Source organism: Periplaneta americana, chromosome 15 (assembly GCF_040183065.1).
Source record: "Periplaneta americana isolate PAMFEO1 chromosome 15, P.americana_PAMFEO1_priV1, whole genome shotgun sequence".
Taxonomy (NCBI): domain Eukaryota; kingdom Metazoa; phylum Arthropoda; class Insecta; order Blattodea; family Blattidae; genus Periplaneta; species Periplaneta americana.
In genome coordinates, this window is record NC_091131.1 from 15,826,960 (window position 1) to 15,846,331 (window position 19,372).

Genomic DNA, 19,372 nt, shown 5'->3' on the forward strand with positions numbered 1-19,372 from the left:
TTGTTGTACATTGGTATTTTTTCTTATTTTACAATTGTTATGGGAATTCATAAATTATTATATTAATTATGTTGGCGGAATTGGAAACATAAAAAATTAATTAAGAAATGCTTTAAACAAATTGTTCTTTGGTTTACATTGTTGTCAAGGTTCAAATGAACGTATACATCTGTTTTGTGCATATCATTTTTTATGTTTCCAATTCCGCCAACATAATATAATAATTTCGGAATTCCCATAACAATTGTAAAATAAGAAAAATACCAATGTACAAGAATGCTTTCCGGCATTGTTAGTAGTAAATATATCCTACATCAGTATAGTAATATTTTATACCAATATTCATCAATTCAATGAATATTTGTGAAGGAACTATTAAAAAACCTTTAAAATTAAGATTATTCTAATAATTTTCACACCTCTGTAGGCCTAATATTCAATGAGCCTTGTATCTCATTAGTCTCACTGATTGGTCTCTGTGAAGCATAAGACGATCGCCCTATATTCAGAGTTGTTTCCTTTCCGTGTAGAAGTTCCATATCCTAGATTTGCTACTCATAAATGAACCCTCTGGTCTCCAAGGACAAAGTTTCCGAAGAAATCTTCCTTTCTTCGCGAAATCCTTTTGTTTTGATTTATAGATGTATCCGTGGATTGTCTTATTTGAGTCACGTCTACACAGCGTATTGCATTTGTTTTCCATACTGTTCGTCAAGCAGCTTTTGTGTAAAACGTCTTTTGTAAAATTAAAATTTAAGAAGTTATTAGCAATATTCAATACTTATTGTTGTACAATGAGATCATTGTACGCATATTTCATACTTTCAAAAGTAAGGATATTATAAATATGAGGAGGTTTATCTCAAGGTTTAATGGGTTTAATTTTCATAGGCTTCATGTAGGCTCCAAAACCAAACATTCGTAAATGACTGGTTCCCATCTCATGTTGACAGCAGTATTCACTATCAGAATTTTAGGTAATATGAAATGAAAACATCAAATATTAGGAAAGTGCGTAAAAGTTTTATTCATTATAATTTGAAATAATACGTTACTACAATATTTGACAATGATTCACAACAGCATACTGCAAAGAGATGCAATACAGAGATGAAATAATACGCCTCCAGATGTAGTCGTCTGTTGTGGCAACTACAAACACTCCATTTCCGAAAGTGGGCACCTGTAAGACAGAATTATTCATCATTTCTTATACCAGGAATATTACTAGAATATTATTGAATTTGGTTCAGGAGAGCAGTGGGTACAATATTGTACATTGACCTCTCAGAAGGAAATAAAATTATTTTACATTAGCATCGGGCAAAATGGAAAGAATGGCAAGGATATTACCTAACTTGCAATCACGGCTTTCAGCTCCTATATTGATATTATGTATTTTCTTTACATGTAATACAGGGTTTCCGAGAATGAATGGTGGGGTTTACCGAGTTCACTGTCAAACATGTATTATGTGTAATGGACTGAAGATGCTTGTACTTAGTTCAGTAACTCAAACATTGTTGCGTCCTGTGTTCAGAGTCCTCAGAAGTCCGTTCCATGCTGTAGTCTACACCAGCGTTTCTCAAACTTTTTTGAAGTGGGGACCACTTTTTTAAGTTAGAACAGTTCCGCGGACCACCTTACTCTTGTTCCATTCGAAAGCAAATTTAGGCTATAATTTTTGTAGCATATTTTAATACCAGTTTATTTATATTTTAAAATAAAATTAATTAATTAATTATAATACTTTGTAATTATATTTTTTTTGTAGCCAATCACAAGTAACTTATAACAGATTCTGTGCATTGTTGATTCATCGCTTGCCTGTTAGCAGTTGGTTGTTTGAAATCCTTTTTATGTGGTACACGCAGTAGTTGTCCATGTCTCTGTTAAATAGTGTCCATTATAAATAATGGAAAATGCCTTCGATCCTGATTTTTCATAAGAAAGTAACATGATAATACGCTTCATTTAGGCAGTGATAATAGTTCTGAAGCTGTGTGTGAAGAAATATATTAATTATAGTGCCATTGAATCCTAGTGGTAGCTATTTAAAGAAAAAATACTTTCGTAAATATGACAAGAGTTATTTGGAACTTGGATTTACTTGGTGTGGCAATGAGAGTGAACCAAAACCTCGGTGCGTTGTTGGTTACGAAGTGCTTTCAAACGAGTGTATGAAACCCGCGAAATTGAAACGGCACTTAGAGACGAAACACGCAAGTGTACAAAGAAACCTGTCGGATTTTAAAATAGATGGAATCTAAAATTTCCTATCGTCATCTGAAAAAGCAAATAAAAATATTAATAATAAACATGACCGATTTTCAACAAGTAAAGATGCAATTTGTCACGTTCTATTATTGGTGTACGACGTACAGTACGTGCCCATTTCAATGTGCAGACTGGGTGTCGGTACTTTGGTCCTCTGTTATACATTCGGGTGGTCCCTGGCTGGGTTACAGGCTCGGCGCCAGATATGCAGGGAAAACATGGCGAGAAACGCCACGTTCATAGTGCTTCAAATCCCTCTTTTGTTGCTGAGAGGAGTGGGGAAGTGTGTAGACGGGTAGGGTAGGAAATTTCATAAAATATTAGTACTGAGAGAAAAAGTGAAAGGCGATTGCTATGTGTCATTTCAAAACTCTGAGATTTTCAGCTATAGTGTGTTACGCAATTCGTTTGAATTTTATTTTTTCTTCTGTCAATTTTTAAGGACCACAAGGGCAGAACTCGAGGACCACAGGTGGTCCGCGGATCATAGTTTGAGAAACGCTGGTCTAGACACTTAGGTATTCCTGTGGGCTGAAATTGAATTTCGCGTAAACGTCTGTCGTACTGGTAATGATAATCATATTGGCATTTACTAACGTTATTTGAAAACTGTTTGAGTTACTGAACTAATCACAAGGATCTTCAAAACAAAATACATGCTTCACAGTGAACTCATAAAACCCCACCATTGTTTCTTGGAAACCCTGTGTATTCTTTACCTGCCTCTTTCTTTTTTCCATCAGGCTACATAAAAGGGGGAACTTATTTATCACTAGTAGCTTGTGCACCGGTAGCTAGTAGGCCTAACTGATTTCCCTACTTGAAATTCTTGTTGGATATCGACGATTTTCTACTAATAGAGATTAGCTACTTTTCGATACAATATCGATGCAATTTGCATAGTTGTTGAGTTAGTTACTAATTTCGTTAAAATAGTTTCGTTGTCCTCGTTAGTGTTGCGGCTATCATGTTGGACGTTGGAGCCATTGTTCACGGGTCCAAATCCCGCCGATTGCAAGGATTTCTTTCTTCGAGAGATAATCAAAGCTACGGGTAACGTGTCGTAGATTGACGCAGCGTAAAAGAATTCTATCCTCTTAAGTTGCTTCCAGGAAAAACTTGTCGACTATTTCTCTTCCACTGTGAAATTTGGGGTAGCATAGTGACCTCATAGCAGTGTGGTCTAATTGGGGATGAGTTTGCCGCAGTGCTCACTACCTCCCGCCTCATTCTAGCCATGTATCAGTTTGATAATGAAATAAAGATCACTAGACAAATATCTTTTCATCATTTGTTGCCTCCATCAACCAATCAGTGAGTCAGTCATTCAAATGAATGAATGAATGATTGAATGAATGAATGAATGAATGATTGAATGATTGAATGAATGAATGAATCAGTCCAGTCAGTCAGTGAAGGTAGATAGATGAATTTATTCAGCAATATTATACAGGGACATCACTTTATTTTTACCAACATTTTTAACATTAACCTGGCTATACTCGGAAACACTGTTGCCCCCTTCCATTACAGGAGTTTGATGTTACTAGTGCAATATGTAAACAAATCATTTTACTAGGTATAGGAGGAGAGAAAAGTAGTGTATCCATTTATGTTGTAGGGAAATACGATATTACGATTTTCAGTTTGACCAACACTTTTACGGAATTTATCAAAATACAGTAGAGTAGTAACATTTTTTTTTTCAAAAACTCAACTTTTTAGGCGGCTATGTTCGTTATGTAATGTCTACTTTATTTAGCATATTAATTATTGATGTTAACATACAATATAGAGAGTGCATTTAAATTGAGGGGGTCATAAGTAAAGGGCTGTAAGTGCACTTAAGTTACTTTTGAGAAAATGGGGTTTACATATTTAAGCTTTCGTAAAACGGGTGAAATTTTTATTTAAATTTTAATGTGTGATGCGATTAAAATATCCCTTTGCCACTAAAATTTTAGATACTTTAGCTTACACTGGATGCACTTAACTCATGTTATTACAAATGTCACTAGCATTCCTTTGCTTCTAGCCACCTCAATTCAAAAAAAGCTAATCTGAATTTTTAAACAAGTTGCTGAAAATGGTTGCCGTTCATTACTATGCAGGCTTCAATTCTTTACGCATATTATTAAAAACATTTTGAAGCATATTCTCTGAAATTGAATTTATCGTTTCTTGAATATAATTTTTAGTACGATTTTATTAATATAGGTTCTTTCTTCTATAGAAAACGCAACCATATTTCTGAAACACACTATACACTGCAGTGTTTACTTCACTGCTTGAAGACTTCGAATGCAACAGCGGCCGTAAGTTTGTGTGTCTGACGGGAGCAAGGACATTAGTGAAGGGGTGAGAGTGAAGTACATTCAGAAATGCAGATACAATAAAAATGCAAGTAAAAATAAAATGATGTCCCTGTACATACCGATGCACTACAATATCAGAATTTGCCCTTATATCCAGTGCACGGGTCTTTTGACCGTACGTGCTAGTGCCAGTGAAGATGAAGGTGAATGGAGGGGAAATAAACTGAAATGTATACGAATAGGGATATCCTGAACTACCACCAACAGATAGCGCACGTGTACTTTGAGGGATGCGCTTTGCGTGTGCGTTTGTTTTTCGGTATGTAAACATTGAGGATATACGTAGTGTATTAGTATATTAAACACTCTTGAAAAAACTCAAAATGCCAAATTTTTGTTATATTCCTACATGTAAAACCAGGGAAAGCTTTTTGTCTACATTCAGGTCCCGAAATATTCTGAATATATGCTTTAAACCTTAAAAAAAAAAAAAATAACGAATTAAATTGCACCTCGAAAGTGCTAGCTATTAAATAAAAGTAACTATTTCAAGTAAGGAATTGCTGGCAACAGTTTAATTTTGGAGAAGGGAAAAGAAAAATTAATAAAAACATATGCAACCTCGACAGCGAGCTACGTTAGCTTAGTTGTAGCAGTAGTTGTAGGAGTCTCCGAAGTTTATGCCTGCAGTAAACTCTCTATTAACTGGGATGTTCATTGTCCAGGGCGATCCGTAGTGAAATCCATTTCGTGAATGTTTTTAATGTACTGTAGACTGTTTTAAATTCAAATTTTCAAAATCATCCTACATAGTATTCAAAATTGCATGTCCTTAATATACAAAATAGACTAATAATCATGATACTACTGCGATCATATTACATCAACCTATCGAACCTAACTACGGTACTTAAATACCAATGATTAAAGAGGGCAATATTCACCTTCGACATAGTTCCTTTTTTTTTATTCGTGCACCTCGTTCTCAAAGTTCTCGTTTAGGTTCATGAACATTCAATTTACTCGTACCAATATTCTGCATACTGCAGATTTCCCCACCCATCTCGGGGAATCGCTCAATATTATACAGATTTAGGCCTATGCTATTATTTATTGTAAATGAAATTAAATTATGAGGTAAGAAAATACTGAATTATATTAAATTATACTAGGTTATACAAAATAATTGTAAATATAATTTTGACACGCACAGGAAACCAACAAATGGGAAACATAATCAATTATAGCATATGGCATAATATACCCTACAACATGTTGCGCCGCATGGAACGCTCCTGCCATCTAACGGTAAAGCTTCGCTTAAGATATCCCTGTACATTTCCTTGCAAGAATTCTGGGAGTCAATGAGTTCTTACCTGTACTATTACCAATGGAAATACTTTTGAGGCATGGACTTGATGAAAGTCGCGTGTGCATTGGTTAAGTGGACCGAGACGTGCGCTAGTTGGGCCGCGGGAAAGGCGGTCTCGGCCGGGGACACGGCCACGGTGGGTGGGCCGGTCTCTTGCGCGGGAAGGGAACCTCGCGCTTCTGTGGGATTGTCGCCTGCTGCACTGCCGCGGCCCTCTTTCTGCGTACCGCCCACTGTAACAAAAACGACTTCTATCATTTCGAGTCTGCCACACAACATTACAGAATAGGTATTTAAAATATCGTGCCCGTCAAGTTTTATGCAAGTTTTTGAGCATTAGTTTCTGAACCGATTTTTGTGTACGTGATGCATATTTCTCAACGTCTGAAGGTCCTTTTTGGTCTTTAAATGAATACTTCGATACGGGAACTGTCGTTTTTCAATTTTTTCTCTCTAAAATCTACATTAAGGTATATGTACACCTTTACATACAGAAAATTTTGTTTTGTATAATTTTGCTCTGTAAAATTTTTATACAATTAAGAATGGTACCAGAAAGAGAATGAAGTGAACAGATCGCTTAAAATTATGTCTAAATTGTTTATAAAAATTATTTTGTTTATAATTTTGACATACAACTTCAAACATGATAGCTCATGCAGTTTTTAAGTTAGACCCACAGTTTTTTCACTGTTTTATAGCTAAAACTATTCTTTAGTGCCTGACATAGAGCTATTTTTTTATTTTTATTTACATTAATTAAATATTACCATATATGTAACTTACAATAATATTTTATGTTGCATAAATCGTGTAAAAAGTCCATAGATAATTATTAATTATATTAATGTTATTTTACTCATTGTCAGGCACTGGGCGACATTTCAAGCTTCAAAATGACACCAATATCTTCTTGGTATCACCATATTTAGCTGAGATATCATATTTGAAAGAATTAAATATTCTAAAATTACTATTTACAGGAAATGAGCCACAAACTTTCAGAGCCTAGAAGACTGCATCATCATATGTCACCCCTTAAGCAGCTTCATGTCTGTCCAGTTTCAGCTTCTTTCTGCCTCTCAAATACCTCTTCCTTGTTTTAACTTCAGGTGTTGAATGCTTTTTTTTTTTTTTTTGGCATTTTTGTCCCTATTTCCATTGATGCAACAAATCCTGCGATGGTGCTTGTCCCAGGGTTTATTCCCATCCTCCTCAGAATTTTAATTTATACTTTTGGACTCTTATTAAAATGACGTACATCACTGACACACAAATTTACAGTTTTATGACTAACAGTAAAAGATTATAAATTACTTCATTATGTAAAAAAGTTTTTTCAATCTAATGATCATGTCCAGATATCTATGCATCTATTTTGGGACTAGAAAGAAGTTTATTTTATAAGAAATTCTGGACGAGGGGATTGACTGCTACGAAGATCACTCCAAAAGTAATGCACTCCAAAAGTAAGTGACTGTGGCTGATGGCGCAGCATTTTGGAAAATGGGACTTATCTGAAAAACCATAAGGCATAAATCGAAAATTTTTTATATCAAATTAAAGGGGAGAAAATTCTCTATTAAAATAGTTACATTTTGAAAATTCTAATTTTTCATCTTTTTTGCGTTTTGTGGGTGTACATATACCTTAATTGACCATAAAAGTAGAAAATATACTATTGTTTTTAAGCTATGCGAAATGATGTTGATGATAATAATAATAATAATAATAATAATAATAATAATAATAATTTAAAAATAATTTATTTATTTATACTGGCAGAGTTAAGGCCATAGGGCCTTCTCTTACACTCTGCCACGTGACAAATTATACAAGGAGTGAAAATTTAACAAAAAGTTAAAGAATAGTATACTAACATATTGCAAAAAATAATAGCATAACAAAATCGATACTAAACAATATGAAAATAATACCATAATAGGAAAAAGAAAGTAAAATACAGATCTATAGATTGGAATATAATAAAAGCAAATCAGTTTGTAGGGGTCTACAGATAGTTAACAGGGAAGCACGTAAGGAAGGATGCAACAAATAGAATGTAATAAAATATAATTTAAAAAATGCAAAATTTAAATAGAATCAACAATAAAAAGGACACGATGATAAATTCATCTCGCGATCAAGAGAACAAAAAGAAAAAAAAGTAATAGAAGAAAATATATATTTTTACAAAACTATCATAGAAAAAAGGGCTTATAAGGGAAAGGAATCTGAATTGACCACACACATACAACACTACCGAAAATGTCGAAAAAATTCCACAAATTGTGCATGATCATCGATGCATCACGATCAGAGAAATTGCTGACATCGTCAACATGTAATTTGGAGAGGTACAAATGATCCTCATGTCCACATCCAAATGGATGTTCTGTAAGGACAATGCGCCAACCCACAGCAACACGCCACAACACCCGTAACAAGATGGTCGTCGTTCCTTACCCCCTCCACCTGATTTGGCCGCCTGCTACTCCTTTTTGTTTCCGAAGATAAAATTCAAGCTAAAGGGTCGCCGTTTTGGCACTACGGAAGAGATTCAACACGAATAACAGAAGGTGCTTGACAGGCTTCAAGAACGTGACTTCCAGGAGGGATTCCAAAAATGACAGACGCGCTGGGATCAGTGTATAGCTGCCCAAGGGGACTACTTTGACAGCCAAATTTAAATCGGGTAATTTTATTTCCATTTATGAGACAGGTCTCAGAATTTAATGATCACATCTGGTAATTATACCTAGTCCCCTCTACAAATCCTAAGAGTTTGTACAGGGAATTTCGAAACACCCAGCATGGATAAATATATAATAGGATGCGAAACTGCGGTCAGCACCATCTGGCGGCGGGGGGCTGAAATAAGATGATCAGCGCCCAACGTCATAGGTGGTGAACATTAGAACTACATGTTGGGTACATTACCCAGAGTTCTGTATTTATCCGTTCGAGATATTGCTCGAGGAAACGAGATGGCAGACAGAAACTTGCTAATAAGTGAACATAAAGTGATACGTGTGTGTATAAGCAGTGTATGTTAAACAGTGATGTTTATGGACGTTGTAAAAATAGTGTTGTTGAATGTAGTGTAAAGTAATAGTAATATAATAAATTGAACTATCTAAGTAGTTCTTGCAGACTTTTCCATTGTGCTGTACAATAAATACCCAAAGAATACAATCCCAATTATCTAACCTTTTGCTTTATTTTTTGTCTCTGTCTGGTTATATTTTAATTGGATAGTGTAAAATAGATCGTCTCTTTTATCTTCCTGTTGGCTCCGGTAAGAATTTTCAGTAGAAGATGCTGTGAGGAATAAAAATGTAAATGTTTTATTTTAAATTGGGTTAGTTTTGTATATCGATGAGGGTGGGAGGGAACACTTTCTGCACAGTTTAATATTTTCGTCACCAGATGCTCTGCTAAATGCATGGAGTAATTACTCTTTTCGCTGCTTGGTGCGCTGCTAGATGTAATAACGCCCCTCCCCCCAACAGGTGGCAGCAAGATCAATTTCTACAACAGCGCCTATAGTATGTGTTACGGGAAACTCAATAAGTTTCGCATCCTATTATATATTCATCCATGCACCCAGTATGTACTTACTTACTTACTTATTGGCTTTTAAGGAACTCGGAGGTTCATTGCCGCCCTCACATAAGCCCGCCATTGATCCCTATCCTGAGCAAGATCAATCCAGTCTCTACCATCATATCCCACCTCCCTCAAATCCATTTTAATATTATCTTCCCATCTACGTCTCGGCCTCCCCAAAGGTCTTTTTCCCGCCAGCCTCCCAACTAACACTCTATATGCATTTCTGGATTCGCCCATACGTGCTACATGCCCTGCCCATCTCAAGCGTCTCGATTTAATGTTCCTAATTATGTCAGGTGAAGAATACAATGCGTGCAGCTCTGCGTTGTGTAACTTTCTCCATGCAAATATAACTTCATCCCTCTTAGCCCCAAACATTTTCCTAAGAACCTTATTCTCAAACATTCTTAATCTCTGTTCCTTTCTCAAAGTGAGAGTCCAAGCTTCACAAACATATAGAACAACCGGTAATATAACTGTTTTTTAAATTCTAACTTTCAGATTTTTTGACAGCAGACTAGATGACAAAAGCTTCTCAACCGAATAATAACAGGCATTTCCCATATTTATTCTGCGTTTAATTGCCTCCTGAGTGTCATTTATATTTGTTACTGTTGCTCCAAGATATTTGAATTTTTGCACCTCTTCGAAAGATAAATCTCCAATTTTTATATTTCCATTTCGTACAATATTCTCGTCACGAGACATAATTATATACTTAGTCTTTTCGGGATTTACTTCCAACCCTATCGCTTTACTTGCTTCAAGTAAAATTTCCGTGTTTTCCCTAATCATTTGTGGATTTTCTCCTAACATATTCACGTCATCCGCATAGACAAGAAACTGATGTAACCCGTTCAATTCCAAACCCTCTGTGTTATCCTGAACTTTCCTAATGGCATATCTAGAGCGAAGTTAAAAAGTAGAGGTGACAATGCATCTCCCTGCTCCAGCCCGCAGTGAATTGGAAAAGCATCAGGTAGAAACGCACCCAGTATGTATTAGAACTAAATTAATTTGTAGTTTTGAAAACGAAAGCCCCGAGAGAATGAACTTGAGTGATTCTGACAAGGCTGGAGCCTCTGCTACACTCCGGACAGCGTGTAGTAATGGGTATACGAGGGAACTCACCAACTCGTCACGACATCACCCTGGGTCTAAACCGCGGCCGCTGCGGCAGGGGGGGCAGGGGACGCGACGGCTTCCGCCTCGGAAAGTCCGGGTAGGGCAGCGGAGGCTGGAACGGCTGCGGCTCCTCTGGCTCGGGCAGGGGCTTCCCTGGCCTCGAGGGCGGCGTCTTCTTAGGCGGTGGCCTTCGCTTGGGCTTGGGCGACAGCAGCACTCTGCGCAGTTTGGTCGCCGAGCGCTTTAGAGCTCCCCCCAGTGTCCTGAACCACCTGGCGGCGCGCGTGAAACGACGCTGCTGGCCCTGGAAGTTGACGCTCACATTGAGAATAAAGGAACGGTTACACGTCGCTACTTTTGCTGCGCAACTTTTCTACTGTTCACACGTAAGCCAAAACTAGCGCACTGCACGCTACTTTTCGTGCTGCGCAACCCGAGTGCTGCAAAAGTTGCAACTGGAGGTTGCGAGTCTGTTCACACACAAGGCGCTACTTTTGCAGCCGCAGTCATGCTGCAGGTTTCCATCTCCGTGTTGACTTCTCAATATACATTTTGTGGTTATGTTCGCATTATTAAGGCCCGATTGTATAAACCATTTAATCTTAGATCAGAGGTTAAATTGATCCTTGTTTCAGCTGAACTTGGAATTTTGTGTTGTATAAAGTCTAATCTGAGATTAATTTGCCTCAAACTAAAGTCAACTTTGACTGAAGAAATTTCTCCGATTAAGTTAGATGATCCAAGTTCAGTTATTTCTTTTCTGTTTGAAATATACGAGTGACAGATTGTGCAAATAAAATATCCATTATTATTAATATCAATAGATATGATAAGTACATTTATATATATTTCTTTCAATTTCTTGCCTTAATACACAAACAATCTTATATTTTATAAGGCTCTATCGTGTTCAGCAGTATCAAATAACATAACCTATAATTATATTATTTTTATAACAACCATTAATTATTAATGGATATGATAGGTACATTCATAAATTTTCAATTTACTGTATTACTAAACGAAAATTGTCGTTTTATAAAGCTTTATTACGTTTAGCAGTATCAAACACCATAACATGTTAACAACTCGGAGAACAGTCAACCTTCTTCTTATTGTCCGCCATTATTTACATTGCACAAAAAACCAGTGTCTCCAACAGAGTATACGGAAAGTCGCCAAAAAGTAGTTGTAAAGTCGCTAGATTTCTCATTATCAACAAAGAAAGAATAAATTTTGTCACTATTGGGGTGCTAAAAAGGTCACTAAATCCCTATTTAAGCAATATAAAAGTTAAAAAAGAAATTGTTGTTGAAAGAGAGTTAAAGTCGCTAGATTGGCAACACTGAACAAACCTGTATAACATGGTCCGCGCATCTCGTATTTCACCTGTTTATGCGATGTTGCCAGATCCTTTTCACGTGAACTTAGATTGCATTTGAACCAAGGTAATTTGATCGCAGAAAAGTTTTATACAATAGAAGAAGTGTCTGAACTCGGTTCACTTTTCGATCTACGATCAAAGTTGATCTTTAGTCAGGGAGTTTTATACAATTGGGCCTAAGAAACTCATGCGAAAGCTTACTTATATATTATTTTCTTTTCTGTCCTAACTAGTATTCAGAAATTGACATATTTTTACTATAAAGCTTTTAAAAACGCCTATATACTTAAATGATAACCAACAGCATATTCACATAATCAATGTTGGCAACCCTCCCGTTTGAAACTACGCTACAGAAAATTAAAAAAAGTGAATTATATCGTCAGCAAATATGCTCAGACTGTGTTGTGCATTTAATAACTGTTACAAATAATTTATTTTCACCAAATCTAACATTAAAATACATCCAAACAATAAAAGTATCATTGGCACATTTGGGTGGTAACACTGGTTGCAACCGCAGCAAAAGTTTCAACAAAACCGATATCAAAAATGCTGCGGCTGCAACCCTGAGAACCCTGTACACACGTCGCTACTTTTAAGCTGCGCGCAGCATGGAAAAGTAGCGGGCAGCAGGTTCGGCAGCCTCTACTTTTCGGGTTGCACCGTTGTTCACACGTCGCAGTACTAGAGTTGCGCAGTTTTTTGTACTACAGCGCTGCAAAAGTAGCGACGTGTGACCGTACCTTAATTCTTGTGTGATGTAATGAGCAGGACACACTTGCTAAGGAGGTGAATGAGTGTTACAATTAGACTTCGAGTTTTTAGGTCCCAAAAATCTTACTTCAGGTTCTAGATTCTAAAATGACAAACCAGGTTTTTGAAAATTCTGATTACTGCACATTAATAAATTATCATCAGGACAACCCGTTTCCGACCCACAACAGAGCAGTAAGTTAAGAGCACGCGACCTCCGGGCAGAAGGGCAGGCAGTCGCGCTATGTACTGTACATTCACTGTGTAATAGCAATTATAGATTGACAAATCGAACTGAAATCCTGACCGAGTTACTACGTGAGCGCTGGCTGTCTTGGGAAGGAGCAAGTGAGAAAGCACGGGGGGGAAGGGAGAGAGCACTATGCACTATGCACTTGCAGGTCCACTCACAGTTTGTCAAACCTGCTAACAAAAGCATTAAAAGGTTGACTAGTTGCCTGCAATGCTAGCATAATGGAACCTTCCTAGCCGACAGTCGAGGCAAAAATAAAGAATCCGTTATTGTGGTAAGACTGGAGAGTGGTTCTTCTATTGGTCGCAATGCCCACACACACCCTCTCAGATATTTACGTGGTGATTGGTGACTGAATGACGAGCGGGGGAGAGAGAAAAGAAAGAGAGAGATTCCAGAAGTTGGCGTGTTTTACGGGGTTTCACTTGAAGTTGTCGAACTATACGTAGTTAATGGGTGATTGACACTGTGTAGGCACATGTTTAATGTTCGGTATGTTAATTGTGGAGTTATTGTGCTGTTGAAATAAATCTGTAAACACGTCACAAATGGAGGCTTCTTCTAATACACTATTGCATGAAATAAATTGCGAAACGAGTTGCGTTCTAAGCATCGTATGTGGTACCTAAGAGGTTACGTCCCATTTCGGCTTCCCCTTAAAAATTTTCTAGAGCTCCTTCAGTGGAGCAGCGTAACCCGGAGTGAGATTAGTGGCCAACAGGCTTGGGGCTCACATATTTAGTTTTGTACAGCCCCCAACCCCTTGCAAGGACGCGTTTTGCGTACCTTTTAAATTTGTCCTCCCAATTCTCTTTCGATTTTTCGATTTTTTTCGATTCGTTCTAAGCACTTTTCAACAGATGGAGAAACCATTGTGTGTAAGGCATATCATACGAAAACGACGATTTGTAAAAGAACATTGCAATACCAAAAAACACAAGTCAAATATAGATTTAATGGAATGACTACAAAAATGACTGGCCTACGTGCTAGATGCTGGCTATTGTATAATTTACTACCCTACATGCCGATTCTAACGGAAATGAAAGAATAAATAAATAAATAAATAAATAAATAAATAAATAAATAAATAAATGAATGAATGAATAAATGAATAAATGAATAAATTTATATACTTTACTTACTTACTGGCTTTTAAGGAAACCGGAGGTTCATTGCCGATCTCGCATAAGTCCGCCATTGGTCCCTATCCTGAGCAAGATTAATCCAGTCTCTACCATCATATCCCACCTCCCTCAAATACATTTTAATATTATCTTCCCACCTATGTCTCGGCCTCCCCAAAGGTCTTTTTCCCCTCCGGCCTCCCAACTAACACTCTATATGCATTTCTGGATTCGCCCATACGTGCTACATGTCCTGCCCATCTCAAACGTCTGGATTTTATGTTCCTAATTATGTCAGGTGAAGAATACAATGCGTGCAGCTCTGCGTTGTGTAACTTTCTCCATTCTTCTGTAACTTCATCCCTCTTAGCCCCAAATATTTTCCTAAGCACCTTATTCTCAAACACCCTTAATCTCTGTTCCTCTCTCAAAGTGAGAGTCCAAATTTCACAACCATACAGAACAACCGGTAATATAACTGTTTTTTAAATTCTAACTTTCAGATTTTTTGACAGCAGACTGGATGATAAAAGCTTCTCAACCGAATAATAACAGGCATTTCCCATATTTATTCTGCTTTTAATTTCCTCCCGAGTGTCATTTATATTTGATACTGTTGCTCCAAGATATTTGAATTTTTCCACCTCTTCGAAAGATAAATCTCCAATTTTTATAGTTCCATTTCGTACAACATTCTGGTCACGAGACATAATCATATACTTAGTCTTTTCGGGATTTAATTCCAACCCCATCGCTTTAGTTGCTTCAACTAGAATTTCCGTGTTTTCCCTAATCGTTTGTGGATTTTCCCCTAGCATATTCACGTCATCCGCATAGACAAGAAGCTGATGTAACCCATTCAACTCCAAACCCTGTCTATTATCCTTGAACTTTCCTAATGGCATATTCTAGAGCGAATTTATATACTGTACATATAAATTACACCGCCATTGATGGAGTATCTTAGGAGCTTTGTGATACATATTTAACGCAGCAGAAACTGATTTCTCCTTCCCTCTGGCTCCGGTATCACTATCTCTCTCTCTCTCTCTCTCTCTCTCTCTCTCTCTCTCACACGAGACGTCACTCTCTCGCACAAGCCATTTACATTACATCGCCGCGCCGCAGGGGATTTGCCGCGGAGAATAGTGTATAATTTGACTGGTTTAAGCATTGGTATAGTTGCAAATCAGTCTTTGAAATTGCTGTTATAGAAGAAGGGAGATACACAATACTTAGTCTTTCATAAGAACTTGATCACTGGAAAAATTCACCGACTGTAATGATTCTCAGACATATTGTATACAGAATTAACCGTAAGTAATGTCATTAATTTCAAGGGGCAATTTTTTTTAGACAAACAATTTTGCTCGTTTTTGCTTTCTTTTCGAGATAAAATTTTTTATATGAAACATTTCATAGCGAGTTTTGGGAAAGCCAATGATTTAATTCCCAACATGCTCAGTCAATTTAAGAGAGCGGTGTATTATGATGACAAATGATTGAAAGAATTTTAATTTTGCCCTGCAAATGTGCTGAAATTTCATCCAAGCAAATGTAACTGTTTGTTCTGCAAAGGAATTTTTAATGTGACATAAAAAACAAGCAAGATTGTATTAAACTCTTTTGTTTGAAATACCTGAAAGGATAACCCCCTTAAAATTAATAACATTACGTACGCTTCATCCTATATTTATGCCAACAAAATCCTTTCCTAGTGCCGTACACCCAATGTAGTCACAAATTTTCCAGCCAGAAAGCGCCACTTTTCCATGCGTAGTGTGCATTTACAGTTAGTATACCTGAACGCTTACTGATTTTGTTCTTTTTTTCCGGGTCAATGTTGTATGCCTCTAGTCCATAGAAGTCTTCATTAGTCCTTCATTATCCCGAACGATTCAGTTGTCGGCGACGATTGCCACAATATGCTGATAATGTTTGTCTTCCCGGAATCGGAGCGAACGAACCTTTTGACTCCAGACACATTTTTCCAGGAAGATAAGACTCCTCCACATTATGTGTAGGATGCTGCAGGCTTGCTTGTCGAAGTGTTTCCTAATAGGTGGATCGGATGCGCAGGTTCAATCAGTTGGCCTCCACGATCTCCAGACTTAACTCCCTAGGATTTTTATGGGGATCTGTAAAGGATCGCGTGTTTGAAACTAAACATGCATTATCTACGAATTGTTTGCAAGGATCGTGCACATGTTACAGATTATTACTCCTGATGTGCTATCGAAAGTGCACCAGATGATCCGTGGCTTTCACTTTTACATAATTAAAGACAGACGACTGTAGAATCAAAATTAGAGTACATAATTTGTTTATTTTTTTTTCGTGAACAATTACACTAAGTTCTATGTCTGACCGTGGAACAAGCGGGTCCGGAATCTTGGTTGGGACAAGTTACGTAATAGAGGTTTTCCCGGGACTTTCCTTCGCTGGGTCACTTTCGACACTGGATCCTGGACTCATTTCCTGACATTATCACTTTCATTTCACTGAGACACTAGATTATCATCGCAGGTGATAAAGCGTCTAAAGGAAACCGATTCAAAATTACACAGGTTCTAAATCCCATAATAATTGTTTCATTAAACACTAGGCCTACTTGTAAAAATAACGCCTTCTGGCGGGTACACCCGTAATCGAATATACTGTGCGGCACTAGGGAAGATTCCTTCTAGCATACATGTACTGGGTGTTCAGTTCAAAGTGTGTCATGGCTCGCTGTATGCCGTCGTGTGGCTAGTCGATGAGCCTAGAGAATTCAATCTTCCTACACTTCCGCAGAGGTGTATTACTTATGTGCTAGAGAAGTTGCCTAGCAAGTACGGCGTTCATTCAGAAGAGTACTTACCGATACGTACGGTAACGCCGGTAGTGGCAGAAATGTAAACTATTTCGAAACATGTACTGAGGTGAGTTTTTTCTTACTGTCGGGATATGTGGAGAGGGTTAAGACGATTACTTACGTATTTGTTGACATTAATTTCGACGGCCAACATGGATACGGAGCATTTGATTTGTGTTGTGGAATGTTACCGTACGCAACCGATGATAACAAATACCCTGCGTACGACTTGGCCGCGCAAAACACAGTTCGAAAGAGGTTATTATTTTTATTTTATGTATTTGGTGGTGTCAATAAAGACACATGTCATTACGAGTTCCAGGTCAGATGGACCTTTGCCTTAACCAGAATATTGCTTAGTATAACATGAGTACGTAAATGAAGTGTGACCATATTCTATAGTGTGTAATGGCTCACTGTATGCCGTCATGTGGCTAGTCGATGAGCCTAGAGAATTCAATCTTCCTACATTTCCACAGAGGCGTATTACCTATGTGCTAGGGAAGTTGCCTGGCAAGTACGGCGTTCATTCAGAAGAGTACTTACCGATACGTAAGGTAACGCCTGTAGTGGCAAGAATGTGAACTGTTTGGATACACGTACTAAGGTGAGTTTTTTTCTTACTGTCGGGATATGGGGAGAGGGTTAAGACCATTACTTACGTATTTGTTGGCATTAACTTCGACGGTCAACATGGACAGGGAGCATTTGATTTGTGTTGTGGAATGTTGCCGTACGCAACCAATGATAACAAATACTCTGGGTACGACTTCCCTGCGCAAAACACAGTTCGAAAGAGGTTATGGTAGCACACAGACCGTACAGACCGCCATCTGTTGCTACGACGTTCAAGTTATACCGTACACGTTCTCAAGTTCAGATTGAACGCCTTGATTGATAGGCAACTTCTTTGACACAAAGTCTGAAACTCGCTTCAAATCGCTGACTCATTAACAGTGACGTCATGACACACTTTGAAATGAACACCCAGTATAATAGGTCCAAAAGTGATCCAAATTTGTCAATTTTCCTAATGATCAGGTACCCGGTATAATCTTAGAGAGTGAGTATTCGAAGACGTTGACACACAAAATCACCAGCAACAATGCTGTGTGCATCACACCGTTAAAAATGATGTATTGTCCTACTGTTGATTCGTCACTGTAGGATTGTCGCAGTACATTACCACAGATTCCAAGGCGTCGTCCTCTGTTGTTAATGAATGGTCCTTGGGCAGGTCCTCCAGAGCCCTCACGACGACAGCTAGAGCGACCACAAAAACAAGCGAAGCGACTAGGCGACCCATGAGTGCGATTAGCCGAGGCTCTGCATTGCGTCAGTATATATAACTTTAGTAGGAATGATGCATTTGAAAATAAATGCAGATCAAAATATTATTTAGTTAAGAGAAAGCACAAGGAAATCGCTTACTTGGATGTCACGATTTTCGAAAAGGGTCAAGCATGTGTTTAGACGCACTGATATAAAACGCTTAGACTTTTTATCTTGGCAAATTATCTCTAATTTCTGTATATTCGTCTCTGGAGAGAACGATGACAGTTGGGAGCAGCGTAATATAAATTGTCGCGATATCTCCTCTTACAGGCATTCTTATTGACCCAATTACTCGTTTTCGAAAGTCGTTAGATTTGATTGGGCTATAAAACCGCCTGTGCGCCAAAGCTGTGAAGATGATAGATACTGAATAAGTATTAAGTCATACCACAGGCCATGTATTATTTTACTTTCTCGTGCCTTGACGTATATGTATGTATGTATGTAACAGGCTACAACGTGTGCATAATGCGTGCGTCCGTTATATTTGTAATATTCGTAAGTATGATCATGTTTCCCCGTCTTTCCAAACTCTGTCTTGGCTAAGGCTAAGCGATCGACGAGCCCTGCATTCTCTTGTTCTCTTATTTCAAATTCTGCGCACCGCTACCCCAATCTATTTGGCATCTCGTTTTCAAAATGTATCCGCATATCATCAGCTAAGTACCAGGTCTCATCATAACAATTTGCTCATTATACCCTACCACAAGACATCTTTATATTCTTCATCTTATACAGTTTCAGTTGCTAGAAATTGGAACTCGCTTTCGAGTGATGTAAGGGGTTGTTGGACAATAACTTCATTTAGGTCAAAATTACATAAATTCTTACTTAACAGATGAATTGCTGATTAATATTTGTTACTTATAATGAAACTAACATCTGTCCATTCTTATTATTATTATCTTTAATTTCTCTAAATAGATTTACAAAACCTCTAATGGCAATTACATTAATATTCT

The 19,372-nt window shown here is 37.6% G+C and overlaps 1 protein-coding gene across 1 annotated transcript; it reads right to left on the reverse strand.

The window, feature by feature from the left end:
* Positions 1–1,001: 1,001 nt before the first annotated feature.
* LOC138714667 (uncharacterized) lies at positions 1,002–18,507 on the reverse strand. Its single transcript, XM_069846729.1, has 4 exons — positions 18,262–18,507; positions 10,708–11,005; positions 5,969–6,197; positions 1,002–1,183 (listed from the first exon to the last, which is right to left on the reverse strand). The coding sequence occupies exons 1-2, from the start codon at positions 18,379–18,381 to the stop codon at positions 10,715–10,717; spliced, it is 411 nt and encodes a 136-aa protein (XP_069702830.1). The 5' UTR covers positions 18,382–18,507; the 3' UTR covers positions 1,002–1,183; positions 5,969–6,197; positions 10,708–10,714.
* Positions 18,508–19,372: the final 865 nt, after the last annotated feature.